This window comes from Theobroma umbraticum, unplaced genomic scaffold (assembly GCF_002168275.2).
Source record: "Theobroma umbraticum cultivar Fairchild unplaced genomic scaffold, ASM216827v3 scaffold_302.0, whole genome shotgun sequence".
NCBI classification, from domain to species: domain Eukaryota; kingdom Viridiplantae; phylum Streptophyta; class Magnoliopsida; order Malvales; family Malvaceae; genus Theobroma; species Theobroma umbraticum.
The window spans coordinates 21,851-42,556 of record NW_018397287.1 but is presented as its reverse complement, the minus strand read 5'-3'; the positions used below and the strand labels follow the sequence as shown (position 1 = coordinate 42,556).

Here is a 20,706-nt window from a genome sequence, read left to right as displayed (position 1 = left end):
ATATATTCAATTAGTCAAGATATAAACAACAAAAAACAAATATAATAATAAATGTAAGAGAACAAAAGATAAATATAGAATTGTGAGAAATAATAATATACATGATAACAAATAAATAACTAAAAAGTAATAAAATATTCAATGATGGAAAATTCATAATAATGAATAAATTTAAAATATAAAAAGTAAATATTTAGTTATAAAAAAAATAGATTTATAGCGTTTATTAAAAAGAATAGGATAGATAATAAAAAAAAGAGTGGAAGAAGTTGAATAAAAAAAATATACATAACTAATAATAAGTATGAAATAAGATATCTTGCTTAAAGGATATAAAATTTGGGTAAAAGGAAAATCTATATAGTAAAGTAGATAGACACCTACATAATATAAAAAAAATATAATTCATAATATATAGGCCTATAAAGAGAAATAATAAAAAGGAAATCTTAAAGAAATAACAAATAAGGTATAAGAGGGTTTAGAAACAAATATTAAATTTCATAGGCACATTGCACATCATTATTGTATAATTAAATGGCAGAGCATGTAGACATAATCTATATACGAGCATTAGCCCCGATGATGGGACTTCTTGAAGGATCTTGCGAAAGGCGAGTCTCTTTGAAAAATTTTCTAAGTGAAGAGATATCTCCGAGTCCCACTAGTACGATGAGAGGGCTCGGAGAATATCTTTAATAAAAGGTTTCTGCTTGTAATAGGTTTGCATTCATGAAAGTATTATTTTAAAAAAAAGTATAATAACAAAACAATAAGAGTTCAAATGGATAACTTAAGTGATTAATAAAAAGGGTTTCTTTTGAAAAAAAAAATTAAAGGTGGTTTATCAAACATAACAATTTGGCGCAAAGAGGATCATTGATTTCAATGATACTTGTACAATAAAGCATAAATAAAGAAAATGGATAGACAAGTTTGTTTTAAAACTCAAACTTGTTTGTGTAGTGAAGATTGTAATGTTGCAATGAGTCTATAATAGAGCAGTCAATATGGTTTGGTCCGGCCCAGCCAGGGCCCAAGTCCTTGTGGGCTGAGAAAATATGGGTTAGGCCGGGTTAGCCCATTTTTTATATGGGTCATCAAAACCTCAACCTAGCCCACCCATTGTTAGCCCATGGGCTGGGTTGGGCTAGTCTATTTTTATTTTTTTCAAAAAAAAACTTATTTTTGTAATTCTACCTAACAAATTTTCTATTAATAAAATTATTTTAGTGATTTAATTCATAAATTGAATAATAAAAGCATATTACAAATAAACAAATTACATCAAATACAAAAAACAAATAAATTACATAATAAAGTTTAAATCTTTAACACAAACTACTATCCCATAAATATAAGTATATAATCAAATAATAAAAATTTCAAGACTCATTTATATTCTCCTCAATCCTCATTCTCAAGTAAAATATTTAAATCTTCTTTAGACAGCAATGATATCTCAAGGTCTGAATCATTATCAATTTATCATTTAATATTCATTACCATAAAAGAAAAAAAAATAATAAGTTTTAATCTACATTAAAATTTTTAATTTGACAAGTAAAGATTAGAGACATTGAAATATATAAGATAATCAATACCATTGGTAACTAAATTATTAATTTTACATAGTTAAATATATAAAATTATTAAATTAATTAAAATTAATTTTTTCTGACCTATAAGGCTAGCCCGCCTTAACCCACCTCAGTTCACTAATTTGGTAGGTTAGCCCATTTAAGCCTGATTTAATATGGTCCTAAATTTTCTAACCCAACCCACCTCATATTTAATAGAAAATAAGTCGACCCAATGGGATATGCCCATTTTGACAGGTCTAGTCTACAGTCTAATAGCTTATGACAGTAGGCTCAATTTCGCATTTGTGTAATCTTATATTTTGTTATATATGAAATATGCATTTCAAAAACCTAACTCATGATAATCTGACTAATTTCAAAATGTACACCTGGCTAGCCATCATGGGCGGACCCTTGTTGGAAATGAGTGGTGTCACGTGACACCACTCACTTCTTAAAATATTTTAATTTTTATACAATTTATTTAAAATTTAGGGTAGTTAATATATTACTGAATTTATTATTTTTTTTACAATTTTATAGAGAATGGGGCCAAAGACTCCAAGGAAAAGTAATTTATAAAAAATTAATATTTAAATACTATAAGGAAAGACATAAAAATTTTTTTCTACAATTTAAGATTTTATTAAAAAAAATTAAAACATAAACTACTCTTTCTGTCAAAAAATTCAAGTTATTCCCCTTTTTGGTCCTTGACTATGTTTTTCACTTTTTCAAAACAGCTCATCTAGCTTCAATTGTAAGTAATTTTCAACCCAAATTAAGTTTTTAAATACTTCATATCTAAATATTTTTTTGATTTGTTTGATAATTTGGGTTCATATATAATTATAATATAGCTAATAGAAAGTAGTATTACATGTCAAATAATATTTTAAAATTATGAGTTTTTATTTTTTTATTTTGTAGATATATTATTTGATAATTTAATTTTTGTATTTAACTTTATTTGGTTTGTGGATATTTATATTTAGTTTTGATCAATGAATAGAAAATTTTCATATTGTTAGTTATTGAACCTGATAATTTACTATGTAAAATCATATTTTATTTTAATTCTAATATTTTAATTTATATTAATGAATAGTAATTTTTTACAAGTTTTATAATTTTAAATAAATAAGCCATGTAAAGATATTTTAAAAGAAAAGAAATTATCTCACAAGTCTCAAATTTCGGACAACAACAACAACAATAAAATTCTATTAATGATGATACTCAACAATATTAGTCTAAGTAAAGTCGTCTTAAATTTGATTTAATTACTCTCGCAATAAATTCTAGATTAAGAAAAAAAAAAATCTAAATATCATGACACCACTCAAAAAATTCCTAGATCCACCTTGCTAACTATGTTTTGGTATGATTCACATAAGGAAAGGAATCAATGGTTGATTGTAGCTTTATGATAACATTGCTTGGTAGACATTGAGCTAAGATAAAATATAACTCCGGGCACGTAATTAAGATTCTCACCCGCCTCCATGATTTTATGAGAACTCGTTAAAAAGCATTATGAGCACAACAATCTCTAACCGACCAAGCTTGCTTTTATGGCATAAAGAGAAATTTTTTGTGATTTCTGACTTGGGTAGTTTCGTTGATTCGCAAATTCATGAGGAATTTTTCCTAGAAAAAGTAATATCGGAATAAAAAAACAGAATGAAATCATTCTAAGGCCAGACTATAGTTCTTTGCTGCATGTTAAAGGAGATTGTTCTTCGTTTCAATGAAGAGTTCCACCAAACTTTCCAACCACGTCGATTTCCTTTCTCTGACAATCCCGTTTTTCTCTATAAAGTCAGCAAGGGCTTGCAGTATGAGAATGGGAACGGAAGAAATAAAGAGGGTATGGAAATTACGTCCTTCCTATCCTAACCAGCAATTATCGAAGTGGTGGACTTGGTTCTACACCCTTACTTGCAAGCCGAACGAAACTGGGCTCTCAGAGCACCCTAGAGGCAAAGGCGTTTTACAATTTTACATTTTGGGTACTCTTCGTTTTATCATGCAAAGCCCTGCAGGCTACTTCTACAAGACAAGCCCATTTGACTGATAAGAAGAAAATTCTCACATGGAGCACAATGAAAACCTGAGGCTATCAAATGCATTGACAATTTTTAATGAGTAATCAGATGGATCCTTAATGTCTAGACATAAAGGGGAAGAAACATAAAATCACTAATCAGAAGAAAATCTATAATGTGTACTACTTCTTCCTATGCTAAAAAGGAAAAAACAACTTCTTTGAAACCCAAGCATGTTGTAATTAATTTGGAGATGAGAACTAGTGATATAAATCTCAATTTATCTTATCTTATCCTCAATGGGAAGTTGGTAGAGTACTGCCTTGGCAGATTTTATATATGACCAATAAAGGTTTTGCTTTGCATGAGGAATCTATTTGTTTTTATTCTCTTCCTACACGAGCTTGGGACCTATTGATGAATGATGTTATGGGGGTGTGCTTCTCAAAAATGATTAGATTGTAGCGTTATTTCTTTTGTTTCTTTTAAAAAAATAAAATTCCATTCTTAAATTAAATGGTTCCATAGCTTATCAGTTGCAAAGGTTACGGAAAACCAAAACACAAAGCTTACAATAAAAACTAAAAACAAGTAATTTATTTGTATGTTGTGATGATTTCAAGATAAAAAAAATGATTTACCTTGAACTTAATAACAGAAAAAGCTTCATGTCACGATATAAAGGGATAAAAAATTGAAATCATTATTCAGAAGAAAATCTATAACCGACTTTAAATTCAAGTTAATTAGTCATATATATATATATATATATATATAATAAAAACTCTTCTTAGAAACTAAAGGAGGCAAAATGTTGACCGAACTCGAAAATTCATACAAATTAACTCAAAATCAAACTTAATCCAATCTGAACTCATTAGAAGTAGTCAAGGATTCAAACTCTGAAATAATGAACTCAAAACAAATACAAGGTTAGGACAAGTCAAATCTCAGGTGAACCAAACCCAAATCGTACGTAAGTAAACCAAACTTAAGATTATCCAAACTTGTCCAAATTCGCTTGAACTTGAAACAACTTGAGTTCGAAATTATTTGAACTTAAGATTACGTATATCAAAATGACTTGAATCTAAAATAATATGAATGGAGAGCATCTTAACTCGAACTTGAAGGATTGCCACCTCTATTAGAGATCCAGGCACATTGCAATTTGGACACGAGAACAAATGACACAATTCTCATTTTATGCTATGTCATTTGGATTATACGCTAGGTAGCTAGTGCTGGAATACGTGGATGGAACCCAAGACCAAACCCTAATTCGATGGAAATTGGAAGAGAGAGAGAGAGAGAGGGATCAATCTCATTCTCAAACCGCCCATTAAATGGAGAGAGTAGCCAGAAAGATTGGTGGAGGGCACGTTAGTCAGTTCAGGGGCTTTAAATAAGTATGACAAAAATGGAAACGCCATTGCCAAAAATGGTGTGAATTTGCACCTGCAAAGCTCTTTCATTTAGCTAAAACTACAACGTCCTCTCTGCCCTTTCGGCAAATTACAATTCCAATGTCTTTTTCCAGCTCAGAGAGACTGAGACTCCCCCATCCCCATCTCTCTCTCACTCTCTCTTTATAATTATCTTTAGCTTTAACTCCCTCTACTTTATATTGACAAAGAAAGAAAAGGGCTATCAGCCGTTTCCAGAGAGCAAGTGTGGAAAAAAAAAGGCGAAACACTTTGCCTCCTTTGAGATTCGGAATTTTCCGAAAGCTGAAGTGGCCGGAAGTGTGGCCAAAGCTCAGGTCTGTGTGTGGGCTTTTTCCCATCTGTTTTCGAAGAAAAATAGAAAGGAAAAACGCAACTGGGTCTCGGTTAGATCTTGTTAAATATGTTATGCAACTTGCTTTTTATAACAATATGGATTTACCTAAATGCATGGTTTCTTTTCTTAACTGGTTTTGTTATATCTTCTTAGATCTGTTGTCAGAGCAAAGGGAATCTTCTGTACTTCCTTTGCATGAACAAGATCTCCTTTTCCATTTCTTTCCCTTCCTTTTTCAGCAAAAATCATGCAAATTCTTGCCTTGCCAAACAACACCTGTGGGTATTCATGTTTCCGTTCCTGATGCTTTTTCTTCTTTGCCCTGATGGCCAACTTTTACCATACCTACACTTCTTTTTGGCTATATTTCATGGTTTGGTTTCGGAAATCTTTACAAATACTTTCAAATCTCTTCTAACTTAGTTTCTTTGGAGTTGATATCTTTTTCTCTATAAATTTTCTTGGATGCTCTAAAAATAACGTTGAGTCTGTGAGGGAACAAGAGCTCAAAGCAAGTTCAGGTCTACCATATGTGCACGCACACCCACACTGGAAAACGAGAGAGAGCGGGGTGGGGGGTGTTTGTAACTATGAAATAAGACCCAAAAATCTTGGTTCATGTTACCAGCCATAGATATTCTTTACTTTGAAAGTTCCTGGGAAGATAGGGTATGGGTAACTTTTTCTCCATGCTCTTCTTCCTACTAGTTGTTTTTTCTCAGTAGTTTTGTAGCCTTTATTACTTGTACATACGTCAGAAACAATTCATTATTCCGGATCTGCTTCTCCTCTCACTTCTTTTTCTCTTGGCTTAATTTTCAACACCTTGTTTACAGAACTCATACATCTCATCTTTTCCAAACCAAGGAAAAGAAAACCTTGTGTATGAGACAAACGCTAAGCGGGCAGGGGTATTGGTTGCAGGGTTTTGTAGGAAGTGATCTGTGAAGATGGGGAGAGGAAAGATCGAGATCAAGAGGATAGAGAACACCACCAACCGTCAGGTTACCTTTTGCAAGCGCAGGAATGGGCTGCTCAAGAAAGCTTATGAACTGTCAGTCCTTTGCGATGCAGAAGTAGCTCTCATTGTCTTCTCCAGCCGTGGCCGCCTCTACGAGTACTCAAACAACAAGTAATTAATCTCTTCTCTTCTCTTCTCTTTCCCACATCATGCTATATGTGGTCTTGCTCATTTGATCTCTTGCTTGTGGGTTTTCAATGTCATTTCCCTTTAATCAAATGGTAATAATGGTTTCAACATTTTCCATACAAAATAATTGAAGGAGACAATGTATTTTATGTGTTATTTTCCTGAGCTGAAAACAGAAAGGGAGCACAGAATGGAAGTCAGCCACATCTTAAGTTAAGGGCCTGTGACTGTTTGCTACCTTGGAGAGAGTCAGAAGCTATATTTCCTAGTATGGCAAAGAGATTACTAGCACTTCAGTATGGCTGAAAGTGATAGGACCAAAAATTCTATTCATTGGACAAAGGTCAACATAATTTTAATTAACATTCGAGTATTTGACTCATTAGATAGTGTATGATCTCTTACTTAAAAAGTAGAGTTTGAATTTCTCTTTTTTAATAAAAAAATTTTAATTTTTAATTATTTTCAGAATTAAAAATAAAATATTCTTCTCATTACCAAAGAAATCATTTTGAAACATTATAAAATTTATATTTTATTAAAATATTAAAAAATTTATACTTTAATTGTTGAAGGATTTTTTTAATCTTTTGGCTTTGAAACGATATATATTAAAAAAAATAGAAAGAACTAAATAAGATAAGAAATCTTAAATTGGTCAAATTTCTTTCTTATTTTGAATGTCAAAGACTCAATTTGAAAGAAAAGAGTAAGACTTTTTCAACATCTTGTTATGCATTTGCAGGATTACTTCATGTTGCTTCAAAATACATATACGCCAATAAACAATTTTTTTATTTTTGAAAGGTAAAGTTTTATATATTGATTGAAATGAGATTAATCGAATGTGATGTCAAGTCTATAACCATGTTCATCATGCTTTAGACTTAAAGCAGCATTACCAACCTACACTAGTCAACACTGCAAAAACACCAATAAATAATATGTATGTATGATATTAATTATTACCAATATATAGTTTGGTTTTATGACTTTAGTAGATGGATTAGTTTCATATCTCTAGCATTTATGCTTGTATGCACATTCATGTTACAAAGGGCTACTTCCAATATAGAAGTAAGTAAAGGTCCTCCAATGAATGAGTTTGGTCTCATTCGATGGTATATATGCATGTGCTGTGGTAGTTGGTTAGATCAGTGTTTTCAAAACTGGCCTGGACAATGTTGAACCGTTCAAGAATATTGAGGCTATTTCTTCTTCTGAGATAGTCAACCGGTTCTATCATTTTCATTGCCTAATCTTATAAATCATGATAATTAAAATATGTCTTTTTCTAATTCAAAGCATGTGTTTTGCTTGGTGGTTTGGCAAATTAACTAAATTAACTGACTCTTAGAGGCTGAAAGGTTCAAAGGAAGTATAAATAGGGTGATTAGGAAGGTATGCCGATATGTCACGTCAGCATTACAAGACATGAAATTATTAATTTACTACTACCAATTCTAATCAAGTTGTAATGCATTTTAGTTAGTTAATTCATGATATTACCGTATACCTAATGTGATATCTAACATATAGAACTTGAAACTTCAACAAAGAGATCTTCGGTTTCAGGAAAGCGAGGTTTATGAAACAAGAAAGTGCTTTCTCCCATTATTTAGTTCAAATCCAATGCCTTTAACATTTCCCAAAAATATTCTAGGATATTACCATAAAAATCTTGCCTGAACCCACTATATAATTAATTCATAATTTATTCCAAGTAATGTTGCATTGTAAAGGGTATAGTAGGAGGTAAGTAGAGGTTAGGTGTGGAGTTGCTTGGATTCTTCAATTAAATCAGGCAACATATTAAGATTTGTTAATCCCCATTTTAAACCTTTAATTACTCCAACTTTTCACTAGTAAATGAATCATTGTAAGCATGGAAATAGTCAATCAATGGAGAATTTAAATAAGAAACCTACACAATGAACATCACCTAATTAAATTTCACCTAGTAAAAAAAATGAAGAAAAAGTAAGGATAATTACTAAATACCATTCCATAAAAATTCACAATCGGATGTGTTATATGACCAAAAATAAATAGATTAGACCTTTGAAATGCAAGCATTGTAGATATCTAATGTAAAATTTTTGTACCAACATACCATGCCACCATTGGTGAGAAAGAGGGTCCATCATCTGCTAACTTTTCCATTCATAACGAAGCCATTATGAATTCATTGGCATTTTAGAATATAATTTGCTTTGGAGATACACTTTTTAGAACAAAAAAAGATTGATATGTTCTTGTTTAATTACTTGTTTAATACTATTTAGAAATAGATAAGAAAATAGTTTTAAGATTTATTTACATTGAAACAATTTTTTTGTTGAATTAAAATCTATTCTTAACATGAAAATTTGTATATAAAAAAAAGAGATTATATAAGGAGTAAATTGTATCAATTATCTATGATTTTGTGCTAATATTTTATTTACATATGTTATTATAAAGTTCAATTTTTAGACTTGCAATCTTTTAAAAGTATTCAAAATCCATCTACATTCTCAATCAGTGATAAAATCAGATGAAATCTAACACTTTAAAATCATGTAAATATCTATGTGGCAAAAACATGTAAGCCTATTTAACTTTTTTTTTTAGGACAATAGACAAAAAGAGGATTTTTTGACGAAATTTTTTTTGTCGGAAAAATTCCATCGACAATACTATTCATTATTTACAGATTTATGATGGAATGGTATTAAAATTCTTAGAGAGGCAATTTTCAAAAAAGAAATTTAAGTATTATGTTTGTATTTTTCATGCAATTTTCATATTAATAATGAACACTCATAAATTTAAGTATTACGTACCTTGCTCTAAATATCATAATCAAGAGCTAATTAAATCCAAAAACACTTGTGATGAAGCAAGTAATCCTAAAAGAGAATAAGAATGTATGAAATCCTGCGGTCAAAATCTTTACTTTTTCATTTTGAAGATTTGTCAAATCTTTAGTCATTCAAGTGTTTGGCCTCTAGCAGCAATCCATACAAGGACCAAACAAGATCTTTTCAAAAGTGGGATTTTACCTATGCTAGCAAGTTTTGTTTTTAAAACAAAAACACCAAAATTTCTTATCGAATCTTATTTCTATCAGACAAAAAAATTATTTTTTTTATGAAACAGTTAAGAAGTAGCTGAAGGCTCAGAGTTTTAGTTGGCTAACATAACGTATATATATAGCTAAACTAAATTGCAACCCTAGATACAAACATTTGTATTTTTATTCAATTAAGTCATTGTGAACGTAATTACTTTTTTCACTTTATTTTGATCTATTTCAATTAAGTCCAACCTAATTCATTATCTTTATTTAATCTCAATTATGTCACTTAATATGTGTGAAATATTAGGTTTCTAACATGTTGGTAATAAATATAAATTATAATCAAATATCAATTTAATAATTGATTTGTATTTATAGATCATGAACGGCATTTAACAATACATCATGACAACCCAAATGTTAGAGAATCAATTAAAAAATTTGACAAAACCCTTTAGTGATAAGCTTCTCAGTACAATACAATCCTTTCATCAACATCTTGAATATCTCATAAAGCATAGCTCAGTATCTACTTATGATATTCTATATTAGTTCTCATAATTCATGATTAATCTTTTGAATTTAAGAAACTAACTTTCCTCAAATTCATCATGCTTTGGCCAAAGACTTTATACAAGTTAACCTAGAATTGAGAACAAGTGAGATGCATCTCCTCATATCACTTGTGATGATGAATTCTCTCTTGACCACTCATCCATCTTCATATGCTTCATACCATATTTAAAAACACCCTGTTTAGGCATCTAGTCACCTCTAGATGTATAGGAGTAAAATCAAAGTATGTCATTCCCCATACAAGATAACCTAGTGTTTCAAGTGTAGGGACTAGTTGCACGACTATCACATGAGAACGTATTTCATAGATAGTTGAGTAAAATACCAAATGGAGTTCTCATAGTAGGCTATGTTCAGTGAATTTATTCTTTAACAAGCACCTACATATTATCCTCAAGTATCTCATATACTTCAATTTATGAGATCAATTGTTTACTTTCCTAGTAAAGAGGCATAACATGTACTAGCCTTTGAGCATTGTTAATGTCTTATCTTGACAATACAATGACTAGAAATAATTTTAGAAATATGGCTTTGATACATAATGATCTCATAATTGTAACCGTTTTACAATCCCCTTGCAAGGTCTTTATGTTCCATAGGCTTCATTCAATTAATATTTAATAACTCCTTATTATTACATTAATATAAAAAAAAACCTCTATCACATATAGTTATGCAATTAAGTATGCATTACATGACAATATATATTCATTGACTAATCTAATTGGATTAAGAACATATACCAACAAAAAGTCCATAAAAAAACCTAGTTCCTTTTTTGTAATGGGATTTGAGTAGTGGATGACTGAATGGATGTATATAAAATACTTTAAAATATCAAAAATTCAAATTTGAGTTTTATAAATTACGGATAAAATTGAAATATTACTCAAATATTATGAATGATATATAGTTGCATTTTTTTCTCTATAAAGAAAAAGTTGTGCATGTCTTATGAAAATTACCCAAGAAATAACAAATACAAAATCTTGAAAAATCAAGTAAACAGAAAAATAGAAGAATTTTTTTCTTTTGAAAAGAAAACAGAAGAAATTTTATGTGGTTCAATATCTTTCCTACATTCATAGTGAAATAATTCTTTTACTATTAAAAAAATTAAAATACAATAAAATCTCTCAATGATTTCCCAAATCAACTCAAAGACCATTTGTACAATCTCTTTCAATAAGCTTACTAGAACCTTCACTCACACTCACACTAGCTCCACCTAGAGCAAAGATAGAGTTCCAAGGTGTTTGCTCTCTAAAACTTTTAAAAACCCTACTTATCTTCTAAAGCCTACAAACCTATATTTATAATACAAAAATTCAAAATAAAATAAGATTAAGACTCAACTTAAAACAAAAAATTTAAAATATACAACTACTCATATTGTGCACAAACTAGAATCCTAGATGAATAACATTTTGAATTTTAGTCCATCCAAAATTCAAATTAATTTCCACCTTTGACTTGAATTCAAACTCCTTAAACTTCTTCCACCAATTGCATTCATTCTTTCACAATCGTCTATACCATGGAAACCTTCATCACCTCCTCAGTAAATGAAATCTCACTTTAGTAGCTAATATCCCCTATGCGTGTTCCCATCCCTTTGAGTTTTCATCTTTTAGATAATACAAACCATTATGCAAATTCCCTCTCATTAAAGCCATCTCGCATTGTGTGACTTTTATAACACCACCACTAGAAAAATATCCATACCGTTTAGAGTCTAATAGGTTCAATGTTATTAGATTCTACATATCTTTAGGATATAGGTCACATCACTCAGAAAACACGCAACACCATCAAACATTTTGATCCTTACAACTCCAAGACTCGTGACTTTCACAATTGACTTATCGACCAAAGTCAAATTCTGTTAAGCTCTTCTTGAAGGAAATCAAAATAAATAACATTTTTGGAAGCATATGTGCGTGACACAAGTATAATCTAAATACAAACTATCACTTGAATCAGCATCCATACCTTTTGAGATTGCAAAAATAGGATCGCAATCGTCATTGTTGTTAAATGAAAACGCATTTGCCTTTGTTCCCATTACTCTTATCTTCTTTTGTAGAACAATCTCTCTGAATATATTCATACCTTTTACGTCAAAAGTACAATACATTGTCAGATCTAGACTTTTCACCCTTGGATCCCTTAGTAGTTGATTTGCTCTTTTGAACCTTAGCCACCAATGTAAAGTTAACTAAATTACTACCCCCTTCCTTACTTTTCTTTTGAGTTTCAAAAGACATTAATGTTGTTTATGCTTGTTTTAAGGTTATTGTATCCTTTTCAAGCACTAAAGATTCCATAACTACCTCATAGGAGTCTCGAAGGGATATGAGAAACAACAATGCTTTCCTCTTGCTCCATCTTCATGTCAACCTTTTTTAACCGATCAATGATTCATCAAACTCGTGTGTATGCTTTATGAAGTCTTCATTCTCCTTCATCTTCAAGCAATACAACTTTCACCTAAGCTTCAACTTGATGGAAAGAATTTTCATCAAATAAACTTCTCCAATGTTGTCCACAAATTTAGAGTAGATTCCTCATCAATAACATGGTTAAACAAGTTTATTTTTGAAGTAAAGTTGAATAGCGCTACCATGCCTTGCCTCTGACTTTGCCCATTTTGTTGCCCTTTCTCCTTCCTTAGCAAAAGGCACATTAAACCTTTTTACACAAGATCTTTCGTCTTTTTTTGTCATTATGTGAAACTAATCTTTCCATCAACTTTTTTAATTGAGAAATTCATAAAACTAATAAATTTAGACATCTTTACTGAAACTTGATCTACCAAACTCAAACCTTTGACTAGTTTATTATGAAAATTATCAAAGAAACAACAAAGATAAAATCCAAAAGTGTTGGTTTGCTAGTACAGGATCAATTCTATTGTAGACCATGGGGGTATTATATAGTGTACGAGAGTTTTCTTTTCCAATATATGAATTGAATGATGACGGTATGTTACAACGAGTCTATAATTGATTTAGTTCAAGAAAAATGCAACACAATATATTCTGTCCCACGTCAATAACTAGCAAGAAAAATGCCTTTAGTTCAATTCACATTAACTTTCATGTCACATCATTAGTGAGCACTGAGGCCTCCACCCATTATTTTCTTTGTGGGCTTAGTAACATTCTCATCTCCCACAATATATTCTTATTCTTCAATTTCTTCTTTGATTATTCATTTGATTCCATCCATCCACATGAGTATCTGTGAGATTGTGGACGAACCTTTATTGGCCTGTACCAAACCGAACTTTTGACATTAAACCATAGCGACTTTCTTTCTTCTTTGCTTTTAACGAGTCCAAGTCCATGCAATAAATTATTATTTTCTATGAAACTTTTGAATCAGTTTCTTTTCCATTTTTAGCATTTGCATAGCTGATCACCATACTTTTCCCCATACTTCTCTTCCTTCTTCCCCATACTTCCTTCCTTTTTATGGCTTTGAAGATTTTCTATCCTTTTCTCTCATGGGAAGCGATCTAGATCCTTCTTAGCCTTATCTTTGGATTTTCACTATAAAAGGGATTGCAACTGTCCTTCGTTCTCTGCTTAGCCTTTCCTTTATTTCCCACTCCTAACATCATAAAGCAACGCTGGTTTGTACTTGGTTTTTGACTATAGGGTTTCTTTTCTTTAGAGTTCTTTTTGATTGAAAGAGTAAAAGGTAACAAATTATATCAATGTAGCAACACAAGCTAAAAGAAGTAAATAACCTAAACCTATTATTAAATTTCATTATTTTCATGAGCATGTACCCTCCATAAATAGGTATCCATGACCTCTTTCCATATGCTGTCCCTTCCTTTCTTTGCCCATTTCCTTTACCTTTTGTTTTCCAGAGTAATACAAAGAATTGAATATGGATCGAATTATGCATTTTTTTTTTACTTTAAAAGATACGTATATGTACACGTACACTCATATATGCTGAAACATTTATTTCATTGTCATATTTTTCTTAAAGCATAAGAGTGTTTTCATTAAAGAAAAGTAGTGGTACAGGACAGTATAAGAAGAGATATGAATCCCCTTCTTTACTTCACTTGTGTATAAAAAGCAATAACAGAACGAATCTAGTTGCAGTGAGATCAATAACAAAACTAGTCCATTGCCATATAGATTGAACTATGATGAAGTGTTCTTCTTGCTTCCAGCCAAGCTGTCATGTTGCTCCTTTTAATTTATGTTTTTTGCTTTGAGCGGTTGTTCTTGTTCCCTCTCTTTTGTACATTCAATTTATCTATAAATATCATTTTCTTGGCTGAGATATATATATATATATATATATATATATATATATATATATTGAATCACCAAAACAATTTGATTCAATCTGCATGAATTATAGTCCTAGTTGACCCAAAAATCAATGTCCAAAATCTCTTATAACTCGATTTAGATATAGTGATCCAAAAATCGAAACAACTTAGACTTCAACTGATTCGTATAATTGCGACACTCTTAACTCAAACAGCGGAGAATATAATAAGTATATGCATTTAAGCTTTAATAGGAAAGAAAAAGCACAATGTGTGTATGTTCTATTTGTTTAATTACATGCTTATTTATGCTTATATTCTTGGATGCAGCATAAGATCAACAATAGAGAGGTACAAGAAGGCATGTTCAGATAGTTCAAACACAAACTCGGTTACTGAAATCAATGCTCAGGTAAATATTTTCAAGCTTTCTTTATTATTGAGAGGAAAAGGAGACAGTAGTATCTCAAAGCCAAGGCACATACTTTGGTGGTAATCCTTTCCAGTTTTATAGTGAATATGAGATTTTCAGTCTAAACTTGAATAATTTGATTGATATCTCCTTCAATGATTACTAGGTTTTGGACATGTGTATTGTGGCGCGTGTAATTTTATATGTTCGAATTATTTTTTTATAATATTTAATGAAAGAAAAATTATAAATTAGTAGTAAAGTTTTTAAACTCTATAAGCGGGTTAAAGAATTAACATGTATCATATTAAGATGTATTTTTAAAAGTTAATAAATTATTTAATTATTAAATTAAAATATTATGATCTTTAAAAACTCCTTTATTAGTCTATACAATAATAACCTTAATCTAATTGTTAAAATTATGAAAAAAATTAAGTGTACTAAATTAGATAATTTTAATTTTATGCAAGTATTTATTTAGTATTCTAACTTAAATTTTTAGGTTAAATTATATAACTACTCCCTATACTCTATAAAATATGTGTATTTAATCTTTATATAATAATGTGTAAATTAAGTCTATGTAGCTTTTCAATTTGTTAATTTTAGTCCAAATTCTGACACCATTAAATTTTCACCGCTAAGTATGTTGGCATAGCCTTTTGACCAAATTAACATGACATTTATTGAGATGATGTGGTATTTTTTGGCTGATTTGATGTTGATTAAGTGATGACTTATCATTTATTATGTTGACATGGCATTGATTGGATCGACAATAATTTATGAAACTATGGTAACATGGCACTTGCTGATGTGGGGAGAAATGCAAACAGCTACAATGGACAAAACCCTACCTCGCACATCAATAATTAATCTTGCCACATCAGCAATTCTCACCATGTCAGCAAGCACCATGTCGGCATAAATTATTTTCAATCCAATCAATGTCACGTCAATATAATAAATATCAAGTCAGCACATAATCAACATCATATCAACAAAAAAATGTCACATTATCTCAATCAATGTTATTTTAGCTTAGTCAAAAATCCACGTCAGCATATTTAACGGTAAAAAGTTAATCATGTTAGGATTTAGATTTAAATTAATAAATTGAAAAAGTATAATGACTTAATTTATACAAAGATTAACTTTACATTTTTATAGAACACAAAATTAATTACATAATTTGAGCAAATTTTTTGCTATAGTGTGAATTAAAGCTAAACACACTAACTTAACTTTGATCTAAAAGTAACCAATTAGGTATCTCCATCTAAGTGTCTATTATTTAATGATGATTTAGTTCGGTTAGATTATTTATTTTGAGATGGTTTAAATTAAAAAAACTATTAGAACTATTAAATTAAAGAATAAATTGTTAATCCCTTACAAAAAATAAATTATTAATATTAAATTTTTATAAAAATATTTAAGTAAGTCACTTTTAACTTTTTCTGAAATTGACATTTTTATATAAAGAAAGGAAAATAAAGTATAATGTGGAGTGATTCTTTGTTTTTTGTCAGGGTATAGTGGTTAAAACAAGTTCAACATTATACATGTTTGGTCCAAAATATGCATACATTTCAAGTTCCTTTGCCTTAAATATGTTGTTAATAACAACAATATGTAGCATGGTTATGCTTCTAATTAATTAAGTTCTTACTTCAAAGAGTAGAGTAGCTCTACAAGGGAGTACATGTGTTTTTCCTTGTAGTCAAACAGTCATTTTTTTTTAATAGGAAAAGCTTACACAGTGGCACACTTGAAAAAATGAACTGAAAAAGAAAACACCTAATATAGAAAAAAGCCTTTGACCACATAAGATATACATTAACTCCATTGCACATAAAGCCACAAAAAACATGTAAACAACATGCCTCAAATGATCACCTAAAGACACCAACAATCTGCAGCTTGAATCCAAACAATAATATACACTCATCCTGAATGTGTATGCATCTATGTCTGTTCTTGTTGCACATATCGAATCACCAACACGCATTGAACATATTAAGTGGGCCTATTTCCATTTTTACAAGTGCATTCGCGAAGTAATTAACCTCTTAGTAAATCATCTTGTATCTATAAATCTATGAGGGGCATGAGGATCTTTTCTGACCATATTTTTTTTATTAACTATGTATATATATATGAATAATAGACCTCATATTATTGCATGAATATGCATGACAAGAATCACCATTTCTACAAATTTGCTCCATGACAGAATCTTACTTTTTCTTGCTATTTTAAATTATCAACTGGGTGTAGTATTATCAACAAGAATCAGCCAAGTTGAGACAGCAGATTCAAATGCTTCAGAATTCTAACAGGTAATATCCTTGAATGATAATAATCATATGAACAAAGAAAAAAAAGGAGATAGATTTATTTTCGGATACGCATGGATCGCACGTATATTTAATCAACTTTCTTATATAAGTTGAAAAGGACAGATTAAATTATGAGGAAAGCAAGTTTGGTGATTGAAGGAAAGGAATCGTTTATGTTGATTCAATGTTGCTTATACCTTTCTATCCTTGTCAATCTGAAGGCACCTAATGGGAGATTCCTTGAGTTCCTTAACTGTGAAGGAGTTAAAGCAGCTAGAGAATAGGCTTGAACGAGGCATTACTAGGATCAGGTCAAAGAAGGTAAAACATCACAACAAAAATTTAAGGAAATACCACAGTTTCAATGTATCAAACCAATCAATCATTGCTGTGAAAACTTACGTACTGTTTATCATGATATGTACTTCATTATCAATATTATTCACATAAACCTACAATTATATCTGTACTAGAGATTCAGCATCTAATAGAACTCATTTGTTGCATTCAAAATGGTGTACATGGGTTGCATTCAGCTAGAATTATGATCCATAGATTATGTGTAGATACATCAAAACTTGTTCATGACATGCTTCTATGACTAACTCTCATATTTAGCGTCTATACTGTGTTTTTCTTATTATCTTATATAAGTAACTCTTCTTTTCTGTTTCTTTTTGCTTCAACAGCACGAAATGCTGCTAGCTGAAATAGAGTATTTGCAGAAAAGGGTGAATCCCAAATTTCTTATGACTTTCCTAGCTTTGCTTAGTCCTATTCTATATTCTATGACATTTGTTATGACTCACTCTGTATCCTTTGCTACCTTGTTAGGAAATCGAGTTGGAAAATGAAAGCGTTTGTCTCCGAACCAAGGTAATTTTACACCGTGCTGTATCCCAACACATTCATTTTTTTGAAAGATATGTTTTTCAATGAAGATTACATAAGTGTCGAGTCAAATCTAACAGAATGAAAGCTCATCACTCAACAAAAACAGCATATATACTCTCTCTAAAAACTGTTTAGCAGAGTTTCGTATTCTGTTAATTTCCCATGCACGCCATAATTCCTGGATTCAATACAACACAGCTGCCTTATGTTTCCTTCCCAGGTGTCTTACACGTGAGACACCCTGCATCTACACTTATGCAAGAATTGCTTTGCATGGATACCATGAATGTGTGTAATAATACATTGTTTTGCAACTCCTTAGGATTGAATTACCAACCTTGGCCCATAGGCTCCAACCCAATGTGAGCTGGATTTTGACTTAAATATAAATAATGGAGGTTAGAGATGGGCCTAGCCCAAAAAGGTTATTATATTAATAAAAAATTTATTTCATTTAATTTTAATTGTAGAATAAAATTATTAAAATATATTAATAATTTTTTTCATTTGAATAATAAAGAAATCATGTAAACAAGTGAATCTGGGACTTGGACTTGGCTTCTAAAAATGTTGGCCCAAGATTTGACTCATAAACATCTTTAATTATACATAATTACATATGCGCGTGTGTATATATATATATATTATGAAAACATGAAACTTTTTGCACTCTACCACAGCCAAAGCTTATTGATGTAGATGTATAGATAATTACTAACACAATGATTTACAGTTCCCTAATTACATCTAGTGAAAGGAATTATAGCATGTTTAGTTCACTACAAAAAAATTAGCTTTTTTTGACGGAATTTTCGGTCGGAACAAGTTGACAATCTATTGAAAATACGTATTTTCAATGGAAATTTTCGTTAGAAAAATCCGTCTGTAAAAGCCCCATTGGTAATACTTTTCGTTGGAAATCCGTCAAAAATTTTTAACGAAAAATTCTGTTGGAAAATTCTGTTGGAAACTATGTAAACAGTCCAATGTCAGTCATAAATTTTCGTTGAAAATGAATTTCCAATGGAATTTCGTTACAAATTTCCAACGGAAATTTCGTTGAAATTGATTTTTCAACGGAATTTTTCATTCGACATTTTCAACAGAATTTTTCGTTGAAAATTCCTTTCCAACGGAATTTCTCGTGGGAAATGGTGCACCGGAAAATTCTGTTGGTAATTCTTTTCCAACGTTTGTGGAATGGGATAGAAGGAAAATGGAATAGTTATCATATAAAACTAGAATAAAGTGAACATATATAGAATAATTATTATATAGTTTGTTTCATAGTATTTTAATTTTTTATTAACAAAATAAGTTGGAAATAATAAAAAATAAGTGATAAATAAAATGGCAAAATTGTCATTTGTTTAATTTAATAAACTTTTTGGAGTTTTTGAACGTCATTCTTTATACTATGTGTTATTATTGAATTATTGATTATTAAAATATTAAGATTTGGAATTAAATATTAACAAGAATTTTATTTTTATTTTGTTTTATTCTTTCTCTATTTTCGTTTCTCTCGTTTCAATTTCTTTTTTTCATAATTTTATCAAAATTTTATTAATAAATAATAATTTATTATTAACATATTACAATTATTTTTCTATTAATTTCTTTGCTCTCTATTTTAATTTTTCGATTAAAAGGGGAGGGAAATGAATTGTGTCCTCAATGTAAAAGTTTATACTACAATTTAAGAGGTGACAACATACACTAAATATTTGGAGGAATTGAGGTAATATGATAACACAGTATTAGCAGTGGTGAAGCTAAGATGGTGGCGGCCGTTATTTTTTAATTTTTTAATTTTAAATTCTTTTAATCATTATATAGATAAAAATTGAGATATATAGATTCATGATCTTATATAATTACTCTGTAATCACCTTCCAAGTAAAATTTTAAATCCACCTTTGAGTACTAATATAACACAGTGAAGTCAAAATGTGTTGCTGATTAGAGATAGAATCCATATATATTTATGCATTTATTTGAAATGTTAGATTGCAGAAATTGAGAGGCTACAGCAAGCTAACATGGTAACTGGACCAGAGCTAAATGCCATCCAAGCATTAGCTTCTCGCAATTTCTTCAGCCCAAATATGATTGAGGGAGGAGCTGCCTACCCTCATCCTGACAAGAAGATCCTCCATCTTGGGTAACACTTATTTCTCTCTTGCACTGCAAAATTAAGAGATGGGACTCCTAATTCATGATTCTTTTTGTAACATGCATTTGCAGGTAGAGATCAGTTGGACAACAAATCTGGAAAAATGGTGTTTTGATATAATAATAATAATAAATAAGCATTTGAACCATATGTAAAAGGATTATGAAGTTATTGTGATGTAACCCTTTACTTGTTATGTGCTTGATTTGGAGTAGCACTCTTGACTTGTAAAACATATTATGCATATGGAGTATGGAGTATGGAGTATGGACATGTTTAATTTGCTTTTATTAATTAATGCCATAGACCAGAAACCATCAATTATGTTAAGTAATTTCATTCTCCAGATTTTATAGCAGCATTTGAGTATTTCACT

At 30.3% G+C, this 20,706-nt stretch overlaps 1 protein-coding gene across 2 annotated transcripts; it reads left to right on the top strand.

The window, feature by feature from the left end:
- The first annotated feature begins 5,262 nt into the window (after positions 1–5,262).
- On the top strand, positions 5,263–20,638 carry STK (K-box region and MADS-box transcription factor family protein). 2 transcript variants are annotated; one of them, XM_021444410.2, is made up of 9 exons: positions 5,263–5,393; positions 6,338–6,545; positions 14,834–14,915; positions 17,199–17,260; positions 17,482–17,581; positions 17,950–17,991; positions 18,095–18,136; positions 20,164–20,318; positions 20,402–20,638. In XM_021444410.2, the coding sequence occupies exons 2-9, from the start codon at positions 6,364–6,366 to the stop codon at positions 20,403–20,405; spliced, it is 669 nt and encodes a 222-aa protein (XP_021300085.1). In that variant the 5' UTR covers positions 5,263–5,393; positions 6,338–6,363; the 3' UTR covers positions 20,406–20,638. The 2 variants fall into 2 exon arrangements, with proteins under 2 accessions (XP_021300085.1, XP_021300086.1); XM_021444411.1 differs by lacking the exon at positions 20,402–20,638 and having other exon boundaries at positions 20,164–20,322.
- The last annotated feature ends 68 nt before the right edge of the window (positions 20,639–20,706 follow it).

Coding starts and splice junctions, on each gene's coding strand:
- STK (XM_021444410.2), top strand. CDS start 6,364: ATGGGGAGAGGAAAGATCGAGATCAAGAGGATAGAGAACACCACCAAC. Junction 6,546..14,833: donor TACGAGTACTCAAACAACAA/GTAATTAATCTC, acceptor TCTTGGATGCAG/CATAAGATCAACAATAGAGA. Junction 18,137..20,163: donor GCGTTTGTCTCCGAACCAAG/GTAATTTTACAC, acceptor TTGAAATGTTAG/ATTGCAGAAATTGAGAGGCT.